The sequence below is a fragment of the Anguilla anguilla genome, chromosome 17 (assembly GCF_013347855.1).
Source record: "Anguilla anguilla isolate fAngAng1 chromosome 17, fAngAng1.pri, whole genome shotgun sequence".
In the NCBI taxonomy this organism is placed as follows: domain Eukaryota; kingdom Metazoa; phylum Chordata; class Actinopteri; order Anguilliformes; family Anguillidae; genus Anguilla; species Anguilla anguilla.
Window position 1 is genome coordinate 26,578,619 of NC_049217.1, and position 21,699 is coordinate 26,600,317.

At 43.2% G+C, this 21,699-nt stretch overlaps 2 protein-coding genes across 5 annotated transcripts in view; one reads left to right on the forward strand and one right to left on the reverse strand.

Moving 5' to 3' along the window:
- trip10a (thyroid hormone receptor interactor 10a) overlaps positions 1 to 8,277 on the forward strand; it is a 24,989-nt gene extending 16,712 nt beyond the window's left edge. Inside the window, exons 10-16 of one of the 4 annotated variants that reach the window (XM_035397579.1) lie at positions 2,344 to 2,508; positions 2,858 to 2,881; positions 4,424 to 4,533; positions 4,680 to 4,812; positions 5,280 to 5,368; positions 6,007 to 6,140; positions 6,667 to 8,277. In XM_035397579.1, coding sequence (XP_035253470.1) covers positions 2,344 to 2,508; positions 2,858 to 2,881; positions 4,424 to 4,533; positions 4,680 to 4,812; positions 5,280 to 5,368; positions 6,007 to 6,140; positions 6,667 to 6,818 — 807 coding nt within the window. In that variant the 3' untranslated portion in view covers positions 6,819 to 8,277. The remainder of the gene's footprint in view (positions 1 to 2,343; positions 2,509 to 2,857; positions 2,882 to 4,423; positions 4,534 to 4,679; positions 4,813 to 5,279; positions 5,369 to 6,006; positions 6,141 to 6,666) is intronic. The other 3 variants (XM_035397580.1, XM_035397582.1, XM_035397583.1) reach the window with 3 other exon arrangements.
- Positions 8,278 to 8,922: 645 nt separating this feature from the next.
- On the reverse strand, positions 8,923 to 11,850 carry ubl5 (ubiquitin like 5). Its single transcript, XM_035397625.1, has 5 exons — positions 11,737 to 11,850; positions 11,105 to 11,166; positions 9,523 to 9,606; positions 9,236 to 9,273; positions 8,923 to 9,019 (listed from the first exon to the last, which is right to left on the reverse strand). Exons 2-5 carry the CDS (start codon positions 11,158 to 11,160, stop codon positions 8,976 to 8,978), a joined length of 222 nt encoding a protein of 73 aa, XP_035253516.1. The 5' UTR covers positions 11,161 to 11,166; positions 11,737 to 11,850; the 3' UTR covers positions 8,923 to 8,975.
- Positions 11,851 to 21,699: the final 9,849 nt, after the last annotated feature.

A 21,699-nucleotide genomic window follows, 5' to 3' on the forward strand; every position in this document is an offset into this window, starting at 1 on the left:
GACCTCAGGGATTCCTTTGCTTTCCTTCTATTCCCTTAAAAAGTAAAAAAAAAAGTGAAGAGTTTTTCTTAACGGAAATGATGGACGTTGATTCGCTCTCGTCGGACAGCTGATGGATTTATTGCTGGTTCTTTTTCCACGTCGGTGAAGGAGAGTGGTAGTGAGATACCGTTTGGGTGAGATCGCTCCATTCCCCCCTTTTAATGCGCTGTTTGTTTGCTGCTGTGTGGCTTAACACAAACTGTGAGTATTTTGTGGACATTTTGGTGGGAACGTTGACTATGTTTGAATATCTTTATGGCCAGTTTTTTTTTTAAATTTCTTGTCTACGTTCTTTTTGGATTTTGAATTTCATTTTTTATTCTTTGCTGGGTTGGATTTTCTGTCCTTTTGTTTCTTCAGTGGACTGGGTTACAATGGCTGATTAAGAACTATATGAGATCGGACAAGTGGATTAAAGTGAACTTTTAGCCTCTTATCATGTATCTTTTTGTATATACGTACCTTACTATTTTACTTATTCCGTACACTTTTCTACTCTTAATTTGTACTTTCACTAACACACAGTTATCACTAATAAATTAACTACGGTGGACTGGCATGTTTGTTTTTTTTTTAAATATCCCCTACCATTATTGCTGTAGTGTAATTGACAATCGTTACAACCCTATACCCTACAACCTTCAGCACGCTGATCTATAGGACTCCTTGCACCCTATACCCTACAACCTTCAGCACGCTGATCTATACGACTCCTTGCATCCTACACCCTTCAGCACACTAATCTGTACAGCTCCCTGTACCCTACACCCTACACCCTTCAGCACACTGATCTATACGGCTCCCTGTACCCTACACCCTACACCCTTCAGCACACTGATCTATACGGCTCCCTACACCCTACACCCTTCAGCACACTGATCTATACGGCTCCCTGTACCCTACACCCTACACCCTTCAGCACACTGATCTATACGGCTCCCTGCACCCTATACCCTACACCCTTCAGCACACTGATCTATACGGCTCCCTGTACCCTACACCCTTCAGCACACTGATCTATACGGCTCCCTACACCCTACACCCTTCAGCACACTGATCTGTACGGCTCCCTGTACCCTATACCCTTCAGCACACTGATCTGTATGGCTCCCTGTACCCTACACCCTACACCCTTCAACACACTGATCTGTACGGCTCCCTACACCCTACACCCTACACCCTTCAGCACACTGATCTGTACGGCTCCCTACACCCTACACCCTTCAGCACACTGATCTGTACGGCTCCCTGTACCCTACACCCTACACCCTTCAGCACACTGATCTGTACGGCTCCCTGTACCCCACACCCTACACCCTTCAGCACACTGATCTGTACGGCTCCCTGTACCCCACACCCTACACCCTTCAGCACACTGATCTATACGGCTCCCTGCACCCTATACCCTACACCCTTCAGCACACTGATCTATACGGCTCCCTGTACCCTACACCCTTCAGCACACTGATCTATACGGCTCCCTACACCCTACACCCTTCAGCACACTGATCTATACGGCTCCCTGTACCCTACACCCTACACCCTTCAGCACACTGATCTATACGGCTCCCTGCACCCTATACCCTACACCCTTCAGCACACTGATCTATACGGCTCCCTGTACCCTACACCCTATACCCTTCAGCACACTGATCTATACGGCTCCCTGTACCCTACACCCTACACCCTTCAGCACACTGATCTATACGGCTCCCTGCACCCTATACCCTATACCCTACACCCTTCAGCACACTGATCCAAATTGCTCCCTGTGCCCTTAAACGTTTAGTAAGCCCAACAGCCCAAACAGAAAGCTGGAATGCCAGCAATGTTAAACAGAACACAGGCTGTTGGGCAGAGATAGAGCTGACTTTTGCTTTAGGTTTTGATTTTGTTTTATTTTTCTGCTTCACTCAGACATTTGACTTGACTTGTTCCCCCTAAAATGATTTGCTAATATGAGCCAATCAAAGAGCTTTGCTGTAGAGTCTAAAGCCAATCATTAATAAACCCATTGTTAAAGTAAATTTAATGTTTTAAACACAGTGCCTTGCTTTGCTGTCTTTGTGGCGAGTGATTGCTGGGTGTTTGTGCTGGTGTTGGGGCTGTCCTTGCTGTTGGGTGTCTCACGGGTTCCTGTGCTGTGATTCGGTGGCTCCAGGATTTCCTGTGCTGTGATTGGGTAACACCAGCATTGTCTCCCTCCCTATGTGTAGTGTTGATGGTGTTGTCTCTCTCTTTCCCTTGTTGTTGTCTGCCCCCCCCTTACCCCCCGCTCCTCGGTCCTGGCCCTGTTCCCAGCTTCCCCCACCCCCACTCACCCCCTTATCCGTGACCCCCACCCCCTCACCCGCTAACGGACCCCCCTCCCCCAAGTTTGCCCGGGACCCCCTCTCCTACTGTCTGAAGGAGATCAATAAGACAGTCAAACCCAGAATCTCCTCCATCAGGACGCTAAAGAGAACGGTGAGTCCCGAAGGTCAGGGGTCACAGGTCACGTGACCTTCCCTCTGCCTTGTCAGCTTTTTGAGGACCAGTTGAGCCAGGTGGGCAGATGTGATGCAGCCATGATTGCCCAGTGTTGGTCGTTGAAAGGAAAGAGAGGCCTCCTTGTGCATCCTGCTGTGGTCAGATCTCTCCGCAGCAGAGCTCTCCTGTCTTCCAGCACAAACTGAAAAAAAGACAGCACTGTGGTCCAATGCCGTCCAATCCCTGTAATCCCCTCTTCAGATCAGAGAACTGCTCTTCCTGTAACCTGTCACATCTCTTCAGTAGGAGCAACCTGCTCTTTACAGTTTCTCTATTTTTCCTGCAGGTGTTAACTCCAGGAAAACAAATGGTAACATCTCAGAGGGTTTGGGTCTTTTCATCACTTACCTGGTGTCCTTCCCTGCCGGGAGGTTTGGTGCTCTGGGGGGAAATCTGGCACGATGTCCCCCTCTTTGGCTCTGCTGAGCAGAGAGGGGATCGTGCTTCTTCAGGCCAAACTTTCGCTCCTGAATTGTGGGTAGCCTCCGCCTTCACTTGTCTCAACCGCACAAAATTGGACATGGCTGATTTCATTGGGGGGAGGTGGCGGCCTAATTCAGGACTGAATGTTGGGAAGGGAGCCACCTGGTGGAGGAAAGCTTTATGTGCAGCTGACTGGCTCCGACACTCTTGACACACGAGTTTGATTCACAAACAGCGCAGCTTCACTGTTTAAGCCCTCTATATTCCGCCCACTTCACTGTAATTGGTCAAGTCCTTGGGTCCAGGCTACTGTTCTTAATGATACCTGGAGCTGATTGGATAGGGCAGCTCCAGGAGTAGCGGGACAGTGCAGCTGTGCTGTGCACGGGTGTGAAAGAGGGGCTGCACGTTTCATCTTCTTCATCTTCTCAATCAGAACGCAGACTGTCCCTGCTCTCAGTACAGACCACACGCAGTCCCTGCTCTCAATCCAGAAGGCAGACCCTCCCTGCTCTCAGTACAGACCACACGCAGTCCCTGCTCTCAATCCAGAAGGCAGACTGTCCCTGCTCTCAGTACAGACCACACGCAGTCCCTGCTCTCAATCCAGAACGCAGACTGTCCCTGCTCTCAGTACAGACCACACGCAGTCCCAGCTCTCAGTACAGACCACACGCAGTCCCAGCTCTCAATACAGACCACACGCAGTCCCCGCTCAGTACAGACCACACGCAGTCCCCACTCAGTACAGACCACACGCAGTCCCCGCTCTCAGTACAGACCACACGCAGTCCCCACTCTCAGTACAGACCACATGCAGTCCCCGCTCTCAGTACAGACCACACGCAGCCCCTGTGCTCTCTATACAGACCACACGCAGTCCCCGCTCTCAGTACAGACCACACGCAGTCCCCGCTCTCAGTACAGACCACACGCAGTCCCCGCTCTCAGTACAGACCACACGCAGTCCCCACTCTCAGTACAGACCACACGCAGTCCCCGCTCTCAGTACAGACCACACGCAGTCCCCGCTCTCAGTACAGACCACACACAGTCCCCACTCTCAGTACAGACCACACACAGTCCCCGCTCTCAGTACAGACCACACGCAGTCCCTGCTCTCGGTACAGACCACACGCAGTCCCCGCTCTCAGTACAGACCACACGCAGGCCCCGCTCTCAGTACAGACCACACGCAGTCCCCGCTCTCAGTACAGACCACACGCAGTCCCTGCTCTCAGTACAGACCACACGCAGGCCCCGCTCTCAGTACAGACCACACGCAGGCCCCGCTCTCAGTACAGACCACACACAGTCCCTGCTCTTCCTACAGACGGCCGGCTGTCCCTGCTCTCCGAACAGACTGCGTGATGTGTACTGAACTGTGGGTCCTGATTGTCCTCCCCCCCCCCCCCCCCCCCCCCCGCAGCCTCCGCCTACAGAGGACTTTGGCCACCTGCCCCCGGAGCAGCGCAGGAAGAAGCTGCAGCGGAAGATCGATTACATCGGCAAGGAGCTGCAGAAGGAGGTGGACCAGAGGTCAGCATCAGTGTCTCCGTGACAACATTGCCATCACCACTACCTCCCAAACTTCCTCCAGAGCTTGTTTGCAGAACAGCTTCTCCTCAAGTGTGTAACTTTTCTGCCTCTCACCCCCCCCCCCCCTTTCTGTCACTCACTCTCAGTGAGGGACTAGAGAAGATGAAGGACGTGTATGAGAAGAATCCTCAGATGGGGGACCCCAGCAGTTTGGAGCCCCAGATCTCCCAGACGGGCCAGAATATAGAGAGACTGCGGGGGGAGATGCAGAAATATGAGGTGTGTGTGTGTGTGTGTGTGTGTGTTTGTGTGCATGCCACAAGATAAGCCGAGTCTCAACTCTCACACAGTATGTACATATTCCCAGAAACAGGATAATGGGAAATGTAAACTAAACAAGAAATCTTGACTGCAGTAGTAATAGCAGTCCTTGCAGTACTGTATTAAAAGTGTCTGTATTTCAGCTTCTCGTTACTGACACTGATCACAACCATTTCCGTGTGGAAATGTAGACTACTGGGAGTCCTACGGACTGCATGACCAGTTCAGAGTTTTTCATGGGATGGGATGGAGGTGTTTTCTGATGGGGTGTTTGGACTTTGTTTATGGAGATGTTCAAAATGTCCACCACCCCACCCCACCGATCCTACCTCATTTCATTCGGCAAATTCCTCATGTTTTTTCTCACTTGTACCATTCTACTTTCTTCTTTGTGTCTCTCTCTTTCTCTCCCCTCCCTCCTGCAGTCTTGGCTGATGGAAGCTGGAGGGCGGGGGGAAACCGCCCAGTACGTCCCCCACACACTCAACAACAACGGCTCCCATGACAAATACAGGTGAGGCTCTGCTACCTGCCACAGGTGTGTGTGTGTGTGTGCGCGTTTGTGTGTGTTTGTGAGTTTTATCTATTTCGCGTTTGTTAGGTGCAGATACAAACTGACGTACATTACATGAAACAATATCTGATGCCTTGTACCATATCATTTGTACCTCACATTCATTTCCAGCTGTTTACCCGAGAAGGGCTTTTAAGATGTGTTACATTAGAATACGTAATGAGGAGAACGGACTATTCAGACCATCTGAGCTGGAATTTAGTTAAAGGTAAATTCTGTACTGATATCTGTAGGTAGCTATCTGTGTGGACTGTACGTTTTCATTGTATGTTCATTTCCACCTATGTCACCTTGTTCTTACAAAACACAACCCAGAATATTTTGTAGGTCACTTTGATCACTTTTATGAATTTACGTACCATAGTCTGCTTTTGCTGAACCTAAATAGATTAATTCATTACTTGCAATGTTTTGCGTTTCATATCAGGAACCAATTTAGTTGCCCTTCTTTGCACTTAAAAGCAGTTTCTATCACTGTATTAGAGAGAGGGACTAGAACACATAAAATGACATGACATTGTAAGGTTATACATACATGATGTGTATGTAACACCAGACGGGTGTGTCACTCATTGCAGTCCTGATGGTGCCCAGTCTGATGAGGGCAACGCTGATCCATCCCAGGCGATATATGCCGAATTTGACGATGACTTTGATGAAGATGAAGCCATTAGTCCAATCGGCGAATGCACAGCTCTGTACAACTTCCAAGGTGAGAGTTGGCAAGCTTCAGGCCTCTTCCTTCTTCCTCTCTCTCTCTCTCTCTCTCTCTCTCCCTCCCTCCCTCCCTCCCTCCCTCCCCCTCCCTCCCTCCCTCCCTCCCTCTCTCTCTCTCTCTCTCTCTCTCTCTCTCTCTCTCTCTCTCTCTCTCTCTCTCTCTCTCTCTCTCTCTCTCTCTCTCTCTCTCTCTCTCTCTCTCTCTCTCTCTCTCTCTCTCTCTCTCTCTCTCTCTCTCTCTCTCTCTGGCCTCAGCTCTCGCGCTCATCCCTCCATCGTCATCTATCAAACACAGCTGTCTATCCGTCACGTGTTAAGACTCCAGTCCTGTGTGGGCCGCAGTGTCTGCTGGTTTTTTGGGGTGTTTCGGCACCAGCGGTGCGTTCAAGACGTTTATTGGTAAAATAGTCCAGAAGGAAACCGCAAAAAAACCCGCCGACACTGCAGGCCCAGAGACTCCAGTTTGACTCCCCTGGTCTGCGCGGTCTGCGCGGTCTGCTTCCTCACGTGTCTTCCCCCAGGCGCCAGCGAGGGGACGATCGCCATGCAGGAGGGGGAGGTGTTCGCCGTGGTGGAGGAGGACAAGGGCGACGGCTGGACTCGGGTGCGACGCCCCAACGGGGACGAGGGCTACATCCCCACCTCCTACGTCAGCGTCAGCCTGCGGAAGTGAAGGCGCCTCCCGTAGGTCTCCAAGGGACGATGTTCTCACCTTTTCCCCCGGGTCACCCAAGAGTCCTGGGGGGGGGCGGCTGCTCCAGGGAACTGTTAAAAGACAGAAGCTTCTGGAAAATTGCGCATTGCGGGTGTGGCCAGCGCACCGTTTCAGAAGAGGCTGGGACCAGTGGAACTGTTAACATTAATGCATTAGTGTACGCATCACCATGGTTACAGAGTGCATGGGCAGGAATGTTTTTTTTTTCTTTCTTCACCCTGCCGACGAAGACCGCAGAGTAACGCTTCAGTCCGCACAGCAACTCCTACCGCAACAGAATTTTTTAACTTCCGATCGCAACCCTTATCATCTGCACATAATTTCACTCCCCGCGGCAACGCAAAATGGAACCGTGTCAGTTTAGTCCCCATGGCAACCCAGAAACAGCATTTAACCGCTTTAGTCCCAAGAAGCCCGCGTCGTTTCGCCGTTTATTCCTTGTAGTTCGTTTGTATCTTAAATCTTGACCGGGGCGGTGGGTGCAAAAGACAATTCAGGACTGTTATTATTACACACGAGTGCACACGAATACACAGCTGCGTACAGCAGCGTCACATGGTTTATGCTAAGACCGGCAAAGGTAGGTGGGGGTGGGTATGCCACTGCGGAGGCCATTTCCAGTCAGGCCAGCCATTTTGAGCCCAAAGCCTCAGGCCAAAGACCCGGGCTGCTGGCCAAATTCGCTTGCCCACCGCTGGGGCCCTCGGAGATGTGAACTTTGCTCCAAATCCCACCCACAACAGCAACAGCCACGCCTCCCCCGGTGCTGTGGTTCTCCTGTTGAAACACGGCGCTGAGAACGGTGTGACAATCGGCCGGAGGCTGGCCGGCGTAATGGCCTGTAATGGCCGCCCCAGCTACGGCACAGCTGTGGAAACGAGGGCCGCAGCACTGCGGTGGGGTCCCTACAAGCAGCATAAAGAAAATCACCGTCTCTCCTAGATTTATAATACTGACATTATATCAGGTCAAAAGTGGTTATATCAGGTCATTATAGGTCAATTTAAATGAAACACATTGCCTAGTAACAGAAATAATGGCTGTATTCATCAACAGATTGGATCCTACTACAGTGGTGTTAACTCAGAAGTAGATTACCAAATGAAAATGTGCAACTTTTAAGGACTTTCGTATTTATAAAAGAATAATATATTTTAGCCATCATAATACCACTATCATAGTATTAGACTTTGGTCCTTCATGAATAAAGTTTGTAAAGTTAGGAGCAAATGTCTAATTGTATATTTACAGGATTTTTTTTTTTTGTCTCTGTGTTTTGCTGAGCCAGACCTGGGAGTTAATTCCACTCCTTGTCTGTGGTTTTTTTTTGTATGAACTCTTCTATTGAATTGCCTGCACCTTTGCCATTGTTTAATGGGATATATAGATCTATAAACAAAGCACATTTCAAAACAAACCAATGTTATTTTTTTTTAATGATGTGCATGAACCAATGAGAGTATATCTGAAACGATGAATACTGGCTTTTTTACAGATCAGCACTAACAATGACGCTCTGGCTCCACAATCCAATTTATGAGGGGGAAACTCACTATTCTCTGTCTCTAGGTAGCTTTCCTTTTAGAGCACAAACAGCATTTTAATTCACCTACATTCATTTCCTGGCACTGTGTTTCCACAAGGAAAGACACGTCACACAAACACTAACTGTCAATGCACCCTTCGAAACGGGAGACTCTGGAAACCAGACACAGGAATCCCAGAGTGCACTGCTGCATGGCGTAGACCTCAAGCTCTGTTTACATATTCTTTAAAATGTGGAAAAAACTATAAATCAGTAGCAAAGGGAACAAAATAATATATTTATGCCGCACATTTTGAGTTCACATTTATTTTCAATGGAGGTTCCATTTAAGGGGCAAACAGAAGGGTTAAAGGTCACGAGCATTCACAGACACGCCCACATTATGGGGAGCTCGCCAAGAGCCAGCAGAACCAAGAAGAAAAAAAAGACTCAAACACTAATATACAAATACATAGTTTATTTCCAAATGAGACCAGAACAAAAACTGAGGGAAACTTTTACTGCTGGGGGGGGGGGGGGGGGGGCGAGCAGGTCAAGAGGTGAAGGGGAAAGGGACAGCCCTCTTCTTCCTACTGATAATACAACTCCAGATTCATCCCGTCGTGAATTTCATCTGCAGGAGAGAAGGTTAAGGAACACAGACGGTGGAGGGAGAGCGTACGCCTGCGCAGATATGATTTCACCGCTCCCTGCAACAGCAGTGCTGATAAAACGACAGCATTAAGACTGAACACTTACGGGAAGTTATGCGTAGTATGTACTGAATTCTTAATTTTTTCCAATTGTAATTATTAACCACCTTAACTGGCACAGACAAAATAAAGGATACAGTCTCCCAGACTCACGTGGTCCTTGAATATCGTGTACCTGTGAGGGCACACAGAAGCAGCGGCAGTTAATGTTGAGACAACGCGCTCTGGAGTGTAACGGTAAACGCCCTGGGCTGGGCCTTATGGAGTGGCTCAGTCAGTAAAGGCTAGGAAAATGGGGTCTCATTACACAGAGCAGGAGTGCAGACAGAACGCTACAGTCGCATGTTCCAGTTGTAGCTCAATCATCAATTGACAAGTTAAAAACACAAGGACCCAGTCATATGAGATTTTAAGACATGCTTACCATTTCTTCAGCACAATCTTGTCCCACCTGGTCCCTGTTTGTGCTGCTATCAACTTCTTCAGATCTCCAATTGTGTCTTCTGAGCTGCAGGCAAGAGTTAAGGACTCCAGAACCACTTAAACCAGCACCCAGGTGGGTTTTAATATTACCCTGTACATGCACCCAGTAAAGATAGGGTTTTTATTATTAAATTATCTTTAGCCGCGTTTCCACCAAAATTACCCGGAACTTTCAGTCCCAGGAACTACTTTACCAGGAACGAAAAGGTTCCTTCAGCCAATGGTTGTCTGCGTTTCCACCGGGGTCTAAAGTACCGCGAAGATTAGGCAAATTAGCCCACTGGCGTTGTCGTCGGTCCATCTGTCATATGATTTCTTCTGTAACCCCATACTACCACGGAAGTAGCCTACATTATTTTCTAATAACCGGGACAGCCCGGAGGGGTTTATTCCACTTATATACAACGGGTTACCAACAATGACTAGATATGGTTACTTTTGTATTTATTGATTTTCATATATCCTCTCAAACACATTCATTAACAGCAGAAAACATGCACACGTTGTAAACAATTTGCTGTTTTATTACTTTCTCGTCGTCAATTCCATATAGGCTAATCGCAAAATGACAAGAATAGAACGAAAACTCGGACTTGCGTGAAAATGTAAATTAGTAGTGGTACAGCCACCGTTTGCTTTCCTTCGAAGTTACTGCTAGCCGAGCAGCGAAGTGTGCCCTCCAGATGCGAACCATGCACCATACATGAGTCCATAGTCTTCCTGGTCTTTTCGTGGAATTGAAAAATGGCAGTAAAATTGAGTAAAATTACGGCAGTCTGAAAAGGCTAAAGGGAAGATTACTAGAATTAACCTGTTATTTTACCCGGATAAAAAGTGCGGAAGGTGATTTCCAGTTTGCGTGTACTGTATCACCAATGTTAATTATGCAGAACTACCGCATACCTCACATAACTGTATCAAACGTTTTGAGTCAATTACAACGGGCTAACAAAGAAAATCCGGAAGAAAATATTCAGCAACCGAATTAATCCGTTTGAATGTTTTGGTAGCCTACGTAATATGCTGTCCCAGCACGAATGCTTAGCATTTTATAAAACGAATACTAAAGCAAGAAAAGAACAGAAGAGCACACGTTATAATTCCAAGACGTAGACGTAACCAAAAGTAGGCTACTGCGCCGCATAACATACAAGTTTGATTTGAAGTTATTATGAAAATAAATTGGTTTGCCGCTGCATATTTTCAAACATGGCGGGTAATGGCGGAAAATAAATACAACACAAATGCTACGAGTACTCGACCAATCAGAAATGTTCAGCGCTGCAAGCTCCACCCAAAAGGTTCCTGTACTTTCGGAAAGTACTACCCCCCGAGCAGGAACGTTTTGGGGGGTAAAACAAAGCCCCCAGAACTAAATTTAGACCCTAGTTCCTGCGGTGGAAACGCACTGAGTTCCTCAAAAGGTTCCTAGTTCCGGGGTATAGTTCCTGCGGTGGAAACGCGGCTTTTGTAAGCTCCCCCTGACAAAAGAGATTCCCCCTGAGATGCATTTTAAAGGATACTTGCACTTAACTCGGACTTTCTTGCCCAAGCGGTCATTGCAAACTACTTCAATCATTGTTTCCTGGGGAAAAAAGGGGGTGAAGACACATTCGTGACACCAGGGCAACAAACCACGAGCCAAGTTGTTATCAGACTGACCAAAACGGTAACTAAGCCATTCATATGGTTAACACTAATGCAGTGGTTAATTTTATTCTGGTGATCCAGAAAATGATTGACAGTTGGTGAAATGCTGAGCAAGAGATACACGAGAGTAGTAGCCAGGCTATATGATCATTTACCCAGGAAGAAACTCTGCCTAGCTAGCAAGCATTAGCTATGCGTGTACTGCGCTACCTAAGTTAGTTGTTCAATACAATTCCATCTAAGTAGATAAATCCCTATTGCACACACTGCACTTTACGCTGATGGCTTCTTAGTGCGCACGAAATAGCTGTCGAGCGAGCAACGTGTAAAACGAGGGAGGTGAGTAAACGAATATGTAGCTGACTGTAGCTGGCTACCTACTATTGTTAATATCGCCAGATCAGATGTGCGTTCCCTCAGACCTAGGCTTTAGACTACGTATTTAACTTAGAGAAATGCAAATTTTATAATGATAAAAAAACGTAGTTATGTTTGTCAACATTACCTTGAAGTTCTGCGAGGTCTGTTTATCACAAAAACCCAAAATTAAATGCTTTCAGTTGGCTATACTCCTTCTGTACACAGGCACAACAGAAACAGGAAGTAGTACCTTCGGATCTAGAAATAAACCAATGGGAGGCGGATAGGTTCTGATTGAGTGTGATTACATCAAATCGACATACAAATCGTCACCAAGAAGGTGGGACGCGAAACCGGACGTTCTTCACGTGGGTAAATGGCAGCGAATTAACTGCAGTACGTGACTGAAAACCCTGCAGTGTTTTCTGTAGCGCTAATATTATGCTACAGAACATGATTTGTTCTCCGCTGTGTGATACTAGTTTACCTAACATAGATAAAATAGACGCACTGACTGCAAATCATTTGATCCTCGTAATCCATAAGGTTTTCAACCGTTTTTATTAGAAACGATTATTCTACGCTATACAGTATATGTGTGAACGGCAACGGCGTGGAAGTTGTCCGTAGGAATGTAGGAAAAGTAGCTAAATGTTTAAAAGCACCAGATATGATGGAGTTTATAGCAGGCATCATTGGAGACATGTCCCTGGAAGTTTATGATGTAGGCCTACTATCGTAAATTCCGTTAGAAATTGGTAAACCGCGACTCAGAAAAAACGACTCTATAGCCGCGTTTCCACCGAAATTACCCGGAACTTTCAGTCCCAGGAACTACTTTACCAGGAACTAAAAGGTTCCTTCAGCCAATGGTTGTCTGCGTTTCCACCGGGGTCTAAAGTACCGCGAAGATTAGGCAAATTAGCCCACTGACGTTGTCGTCGGTCCATCTGTCATATGATTTCTTCTGTAACCCCATACTACCACCGAAGTAGCCTACATTATTTTCTAATAACCGGGACAGCCCGGAGGGGTTTATTCCACTTATATACAACGGGTTACCAACAATGACTATATATGGTTACTTTTGTATTTATTGATTTTCATATATCCTCTCAAACACATTCATTAACAGCAGAAAACATGCACACGTTGTAAACAATTAGCTGTTTTATTACTTTCTCGTCGTCAATTCCATATAGGCTAATCGCAAAATGACAAGAATAGAACGAAAACTCGGACTTGCGTGAAAATGTAAATTAGTAGTGGTACAGCCACCGTTTGCTTTCCTTCGAAGTTACTGCTAGCCGAGCAGCGAAGTGTGCCCTCCAGATGCGAACCATGCACCATAAATGAGTCCATAGTCTTCCTGGTCTTTTCGTGGAATTGAAAAATGGCAGTAAAATTGAGTAAAATTACGGCAGTCTGAAAAAGCTAAAGGGAAGATTACTAGAATTAACCTGTTATTTTACCCGGATAAAAAGTGCGGAAGGTGATTTCCAGTTTGCTTGTACTGTATCACCAATGTTAATTATGCAGAACTACCGCATACCTCACATAACTGTATCAAACGTTTTGAGTCAATTACAACGGGCTAACAAAGAAAATCCGGAAGAAAATATTCAGCAACCGAATTAATCCGTTTGAATGTTTTGGTAGCCTACGTAATATGCTGTCCCAGCACGAATGCTTAGCATTTTATAAAACGAATACTAAAGCAAGAAAAGAACAGAAGAGCACACGTTATAATTCCAAGACGTTGATAGGCTATAACCAAAAGTAGGCTACTGCGCCGCATAACATACAAGTTTGATTTGAAGTTATTATGAAAATAAATTGGTTTGCCGCTGCATATTTTCAAACATGGCGGGTAATGGCGGAAAATAAATACAACACAAACGCTACGAGTACTCGACCAATCAGCAATGTTCAGCGCTGCAAGCTCCACCCAAAAGGTTCCTGTACTTTCGGAAAGTACTACCCCCCGAGCAGGAACGTTTTGGGGGGTAAAACAAGCACCCAGAACTAAATTTAGACCCTAGTTCCTGCGGTGGAAACGCACTGAGTTCCTCAAAAGGTTCCTAGTTCCGGGGTATAGTTCCTGCGGTGGAAACGCGGCTTATGTTAAACATTTCGTGCTGTTGTTTAACACATTTCCAACTAATTTATCAATATGGAAAATTAGCACCTTTTATTGAAATTACCATCTAAATATCCTCTCCCGCTTTTACTGAGGAACATTAGGCCCAACGTACACCAGAGGGCGATGTTGTTCAACGTAACAAAACGCACTTCTTACTGAATTTTTTTTATTGGCAATTAATGTACTCTGCTATATGCTTGGAATATTGTTTTACTCAATGTGAACATACATAGTCAGCGTGTACCAGTAGCTTTACAAAACGGAACATGATAAGCCATCTTCACTCACATATGTACAACCATGATTGCTGGTGTGATTTTGTGATGACACTCAGGCTTGAAATGGTGACATGGTTCTCTTGTGTATTCACTTTATGGTACCACAAATATACTAGTTCTAGCATATAAATTCTTGTTAGTTCTCTTTTCATGACTGGTGGACTGTGAGTGTGCAAGGTAGATACATGGTGTTTTGTACTATTTAATCCGGGTGATCTATACCTCAATTTGTACGTGTACCTTTGTTACTATATTTGACATTGCAAGATTGAGTTTTGACACCTGTACACTTACCGACATCTCATAAATCATGTGATTGAGTCTTGATATTGGGGATTTCCCTTACAAATTTTACTGGCTGGGCATCATTCTCCTTGTTTGTGTCATTTCTGTTCTTCTGTGACACACTGATGTCACCGCAATGGTTAACACTGTGGTGGCGTGAGCCATTTTGTCTTTACATTTTGTCCGTTAACGCTTTTGGCTGTCTTCATCAGAAGTGCATCAGTTTGTGCAAAAGTTTGTTTCTCTCACGGAGGAATCGGTTAACCGGTGCTGATTTCATTATGCATCCTCCTCCCTTCTCCTGCGACGAGACAGCTGCAGATCTTTGGCGGATGGGAAGATGCAAACAGCTCTTCCACTGAGATCGATGGGGAGCGATCAATAAGAGCCCAGAATAGCTTTGTGTAACCGAGCAGAGAAGCGCAGCGGCAATTAACCCTGATTTATCAATCTTGGGGACGCGCACCGGTGATAGGCTGCAGAATTAGAGAGCCAATGCTGAAAAACCTTCTTCGATGTGTGTTCTGGGTGCTGGACCACATCGTCTCACCTGCAATCATCTGACTTTCCGTACCATGTCATGTTGTTTTAGTAAAGTATCCCTCGGTCTGGGGGTCCTCCCCCAGGAAATTTTGAGCGTCAAACACTTCATTTCCCTTGATTCTGGTGAATTTTTATGCACCAATTCGTGCCTTTTCTGCATCAATTTATGGCGGAAATGAAAGTCCTCTGCTTCTTTCACGTTTTTATTGGGGGGAGGGGGATATTGAGGGGAACGTATCCCCTGCATCCCCTCTCCCCCCGAAATCTACGCCTATGGTTTCCCTCATCTTACATTTTCCCCACGCAACAGTTAGACATAAGCAGAAGGTGGAATGCATAAACAGCAATAGATCATCATCCCACTGTCCCCTCCGGTTTTCCTTAACAGAGGCGTCCATTCCACTGGGCCAAGATGCTCTCGCTCACCCTCGGCCAAGGAGCCTTCTGCATACCTTCCCACCAAAACCTCTGATCTTACACACACTCAAGCAGAGTCCTTTGGTTGTCCCCAAAGGCTATAGGCTTATGTCCAAAACGTGGAAAAACTGCTAAAAATTTTAAAATGCCTGTTTTCCATTCAAACAGATAGGGAATCATATTTAATTCACTTTCCCATTGAAATAAATGACTAGAAATCATTTTAAAGGGATTTATGATGAAAAATCTATTTTTGGTGGAAAATTGAAAAATACATAAGGCTATAGGCTTATGTCCAAAACGTGGAAAAACTGCTAAAAATTTTAAAATGCCTGTTTTCCATTCAAACAGATAGGGAATCATATTTAATTCACTTTCCCATTGAAATAAATGACTAGAAATGATTTTAAAGGGATTTATGATGAAAAATCTATTTTTGGTGGAAAATTGAAAAATACATAAGGCTATAGGCTTATGTAAAAAACGTGGAAAAACTGCTAAAAATTTTAAAATGCCTGTTTTCCATTCAAACAGATAGGGAATCATATTTAATTCACTTTCCCATTGAAATAAATGACTAGAAATGATTTTAAAGGGATTTATGATGAAAAATCTATTTTTGGTGGAAAATTGAAAAATACATAAGGCTATAGGCTTATGTCCAAAACGTGAAAAAACTGCTAAAAATTTTAAAATGCCTGTTTTCCATTCAAACAGATAGGCAATCATATTTAATTCACTTTCCCATTGAAATAAATGACTAGAAATGATTTTAAAGGGATTTATGATGAAAAATCTATTTTTGGTGGAAAATTGAAAAATACATAAGGCTATAGGCTTATGTAAAAAACGTGGAAAAACTGCTAAAAATTTTAAAATGCCTGTTTTCCATTCAAACAGATAGGGAATCATATTTAATTCACTTTCCCATTGAAATAAATGACTAGAAATGATTTTAAAGGGATTTATGATGAAAAATCTATTTTTGGTGGAAAATTGAAAAATACATAAGGCTATAGGCTTATGTCCAAAACGTGGAAAAACTGCTAAAAATTTTAAAATGCCTGTTTTCCATTCAAACAAATAGGGAATCATATTTAATTCACTTTCCCATTGAAATAAATGACTAGAAATCATTTTAAAGGGATTTATGATGAAAAATTTCTCTCGAAATATTTGGACATAGGACTTATGTATTTTGAAAACTTCCAATGAAATCGATTTTATTTCATAAATGTCTTTAAACATAATTTCATACATCCATTTGACCACAGAAGTTAAAATTATTTCTAAAATTATATCTGAAAGGAAGATGATTTTTTTTTTTTTTAAATTTTGGACAAAAGACTAGCATCTTATGAAATTTGCTGTTTTCCATTTAAATTGTTTCTCAGTGTCTTCAAAAACAGTTTTATGCATTTATTTCACCACAGATTTGTACATGATTTGTAATCGCTTTAATTAGAAAAATGAGATTATAGATTATAATCTTATGTATGTTGACATTTTCCAGTGAAATCCTTGTTACTTCATAAATGTCTTCGAAACAAATTTTGATGCATTTGTTTCCTCATGGATGTTTAATAAATATTATTTCTAAACCATCTGAAAAAAAAATGTATTTAGGATTTTTGCTTTTTTTTTTTTTTTACCACTTTTTGGGCATAAGACTATAGTCTTATGTATTTAGCAATTTTATTGTGAATTTGATTTTACTTCATACAGGTTTTCAGACACTTTTAAATGCAGTTATTTCACCATGGAATTTTAGCAAACTCAATTTCTAATGCATTCGAACGGAAACATCACATTGGTAGGATTTTTACACTTTATCACTTTTTCAATATAAGAATACTGGCTTATGTATTTAGAAATTTTCCAGTGAAATCGATTTTACTGCATAAATGTCTTCATATACAATTTCATACAGCTATTTTACCATGGAATTTAAATAAAATGATTTCTGATCTATCCGAAAGGAAGAATAATATATTTAGGATAAAAAAAACAAAAAAAAAAAAACATTTATACAAAAGATTATCATCTTATGAAATGTACTGTTCTCCGTTGAAATTGTTTTTCAATGTCTTCAAAAACATTTGTATGCATTTATTTCACCACAGTTGTTAATTAATCATGATTTGTAATTTGTTTACTTAGAAAAATCACATATGTGGGATATATGAATTTAAAAAATCTTTGGACATAAGACTTATGTATCTTATGTATCTTATGTATGTTGAAATTTTCCAGTGAAGTCCATGTTACTTCATGAATGTCTTCAAACAAATTTTAATGCTTTTGTTTCCCCATGAATGTTTAATAAATATTTTTTCTAACCCTCCTGAAAAAAGGCATATTTAGGATTGTTGCCTTTTTTTCCCAGTTATTCAGCATAAGACTATAATCTTATGTATGTTGCAATTTTATTGTAAATTAGATTTTACTTCATATTTTCATGAAGTACCTTTTTGCTACACAATTTCATACATCTATTTACATCTATACATCCCCCCCCCCCACTTTTTGGGCATAAAAATGTAGTCCAACGCAGGACATAAGACTATTGTATTATGCATTTTCCCATTCACCAGTGAAATCAATTTTATTTCATAAATGTCTTCAAACACATTTTCATGCATTTATTTCACAGTGGTTTTATTGCCTCATTTTGAATTCATTTTTTCCCTGATGGGAAAAATCACATTTTTAGAATTTTCACTTTTTCATATTAAGACGATATTGTTGTGCATATTTTATTATTTTACAATTAAATTAATGTTACTTCATAAATGTATTCAAACACATTTTCACATTCATTTCACTATGGATGTTAAATAAATATTATTTGCAGTCTGTCTAAACACAATTTTTTTCAATATACTGAAATACATGTTCCAGGATAATAAATTGTTCTTCATGCCACAATTGGTATTACATAGACATGATTTGTAATACATCTGAACAGAAAGATTGGGATATATAAATAATAAACACAATTAGGATTTTTGTATTTTTTTCCATTTTGACTTAATACTTAATTTTACTTAAAATGCTGAATATGTGATTTTTCCTTTCAGACAATTATTATTCATAAATCAGTGTGCCGGACGTCAACAAGAGTGTTAACGGGTAAAACTTCTGGGTTTGGAGAATTAAACATTTCAATTCATCCTTGCCTTGCTGACAGGACATAGGATTTATGTATTTTGATATTTTCCTCTGACAATGTCTTTTCATCGTGAATGCATTGAAACACATTAAAAGAAAAGAAAAGTTAATTTGAACAAAAAATATCATATAGGATTTTGGCATTCAAATTTTTTTTCTTATACAACTATCGTTTTGTGCATTTTTGTATTGTCCAGCGAAATACACAATTCTTCCTAAATGCCTTCAGAAACATTAATATCTGTTCACTTCACAATAAATTTTAAATCAGAATTATTTATCATCTTTCTGAAAGGTTGAATCTTCATTCACAAAATTATAGCAGTAGAACACCAGCAACAGCAATCCTGTTCACAACTGATATGGACAGAATCGTTGTTACTCATGGTAATTATGGTAAATTGTGGGAATTTATTGTGAACTGATAATTATGGTTAATCAGCGTAAAATCCCTATAAAAATGCTTTATGGACATGGAAATACAAATGTTATGTAAAAAAAAATGATTTAAAAATTTGTACGAAAGTAATGGTACATATCTTGTCCAAATTGCATCCTTTTAAATATCCTTTGTGGGGAATAGCCATAATCCTCAATGCTAACCCTAATGCTAACACTTAACCTAAACCCTTACCCTAATCTTAACCCCATGAACTTTAACCATAGGATTCATGTTGTGTGTGATTTTCTCATTAAGATGGATGAGAAGCAATCTCAATTGCACCATTATGAAGAAATAAATATCAGGATATGTGCTTGAGTCACAAAAATGCATTTCACTAAAGACATCAAAATACAAGAAAATGTCATTGGCCGATCAGTGGAAAACACGGCCATCTTAGATATGTAATTTCCCTTTGTGGCCTGCTGGCTTGCTGCTTTGTGACTTTCACCATCCCAGCTAGCTGCCAAGTTTGCTAAGCCTCCGGCATAATAGCTAAAAGCTGTTAGAGATCAAAGCTTAGGACGAGAAAAATAAAAACCCACACACACAAGGGTTCCAGCACCTGCCGGAGGGTGGGGGGGGGGGGTGGGGATGGGCTTTAGTCCCCGGAGGGTCATAACACACCACAGGAAATGATTACCCAATCACTCAGCTCCGCTGTTAATATTCAATCACTCCCCCATATGGCGACCAACTGCAGCAGCTAAATCCACCTCTTAATCTGCTAAAACCTCAAACAGCATAACATCGGAAGCATTAAGGTCTGCTGAGTGTCTTCTCTCCTGGCCAGCCGAGGACTGGGCTGGACGTTCCTGTGCAGTGTGCAGCACAGTATACATCCTCCACACAGCTGCTTAACTGTGTTTGGTAATACACCGGTGTGCTACTTGATCTATTTTTTTAAAAATCAGTGATAATCGGTTGTGTTATTGGAGCCGTGTTCAGAGCATAATTATACGTAAGCAAATCCGTTAAAGTAGCACAGTCTCTGAGGTATTTTTGTGTCAGTGCTCAGCACAGTCTCTGAGGTATTTTTGCGTCAGTACCCACCACAGTCTCTGCAGAATTATTTTGTGTCAGTGCTCAGGGGAGTAGGGGGAGCCCCCTACTAGCCCATCAACAGCACCTCTACCTCCGGCAGCACCTCTCCTCTCCTCTCCTCTCCTCTCCTAATAAAGGCTGTGCTGAAGAACTTTTCAAAGACACTGCTTCAGGGAGAGAAAGAGCTTGCCAAAGATATTTCACGTAAAAACAGACTCAGCCTCCTGAGCTGTACAAACAACACCAGCTTATGGCAGGTAGAGAGAGAGAGACAGCGAGAGAGAGAGAGAGAGAGAGAGAGGTGCATGTGATGGGGGCTAGGCTGAGGATTGAAGTTGGACCGAATAGGGGAATTTGGAGACACCCCCCCCCCCCCCTTTTTCTCTCCCTCTCTCAGGGTGGGCAGTTTCCCTGGATGTCACCACTCTTTCTCCTTCCTTATATTTTTTTAGAAATCAATACTTTATTGAGGATAAACTTTAGGAAAAATGAATTAATGTCTGCATCAGAATGTGAATATAGTTTTCATAAATCACGTCAACATTTCTTGATATCCCGGGTGAACTAAAATCTTCTTGGGATGCATTTTTGAGCATCTGTTTCACTGTGGTACTTGATGTTCCAACGGTGATCCATTTCTCTGCATGGTGACCATTTCTCCCATCTAGTGGTGATGCTGGGGACTGCAATTTCTGTATCAATCAATCAAATTTTATTTATATGGCGTATTTCACAGCAATTGTCACAATACCTGTCACAGACAACCCTGGCCCCCACAGGAGCAAGCCTAAAGCAACAGTGGCAAGGAAAAACTCCCTGTGGCAGACAGGAAGAAACCTTGGAAAGGAACCAGGTTCAAGGGGGGGGAACCCATCCTCCTCTGGTCGACTCAGGGTGTAGATTGGTGACCAAATCTCTGTCATCGCATTACATCGTATTTGCATTTAGTATTAATCCTTCATGCTATACGTCTCTTTGTGGGTTGTATTGGGCTGCCCGTAGCACAAAGGCGGGTGCCAATGTCGGGTCTGCAGCAGCACCCGTCAGCTGTGTCCCGTATCACCACGGTTACGGCCGTCATTCGTCTGCAGGAGGTGTCTCGGTCCGGGGTTGGAAGCGGGAGGAAAAGCAGGTCGTTTGCATTCCGTCCGGTTGCCATGTGGACCATTATGCATTCCATCCCCACGCTCGTTGTCCGGCTGGGCTGCGGGGGAGCGATCCATCAAGCCGTACCCTTGAGGCACTGAGGAAATGTTAGTGTGCATCCCTCCATCTCTCTCGATCTCTCTCTCTCTCTCTCCCTCTTTCTCTCTCTCTCCCATATCTCTTATTCCCTGTCATCTTTCTTTCCCACACTCCATCTCAACTCCCTTGCATCACTACCAGCGTTTTCTAACGTTTCTTCGCTATCCTCTCTCTCTCTCTGTTCTTCTGCCACACTTTTTATTTCTCAACAACACCCCCTAAGCCCAACTCTACGGACTCTTTAAAAATAATAGCATTGGAAATGCTATGATGTGCACGTGTTGCTGTTGCTATCTCATGCACACTGGATAATATTTCTGAGGTTATCTTGTTCACTCAAGATAACATTTCTTGTGCTATCTTGTGCACATTAGAATATATTTATGGTGTACTGGACTACATCTAGGAGCACTGTGTTGTGGGGGCATTCATATCTGGTGAGCAATCTACTGTGGAACCTACTGTGGTACCCATGCATGTGTTGGTTTTTGTTACAGCTGAATTTGATCAGTTAACATTGTTCAAAATGTGTTTTTTTGT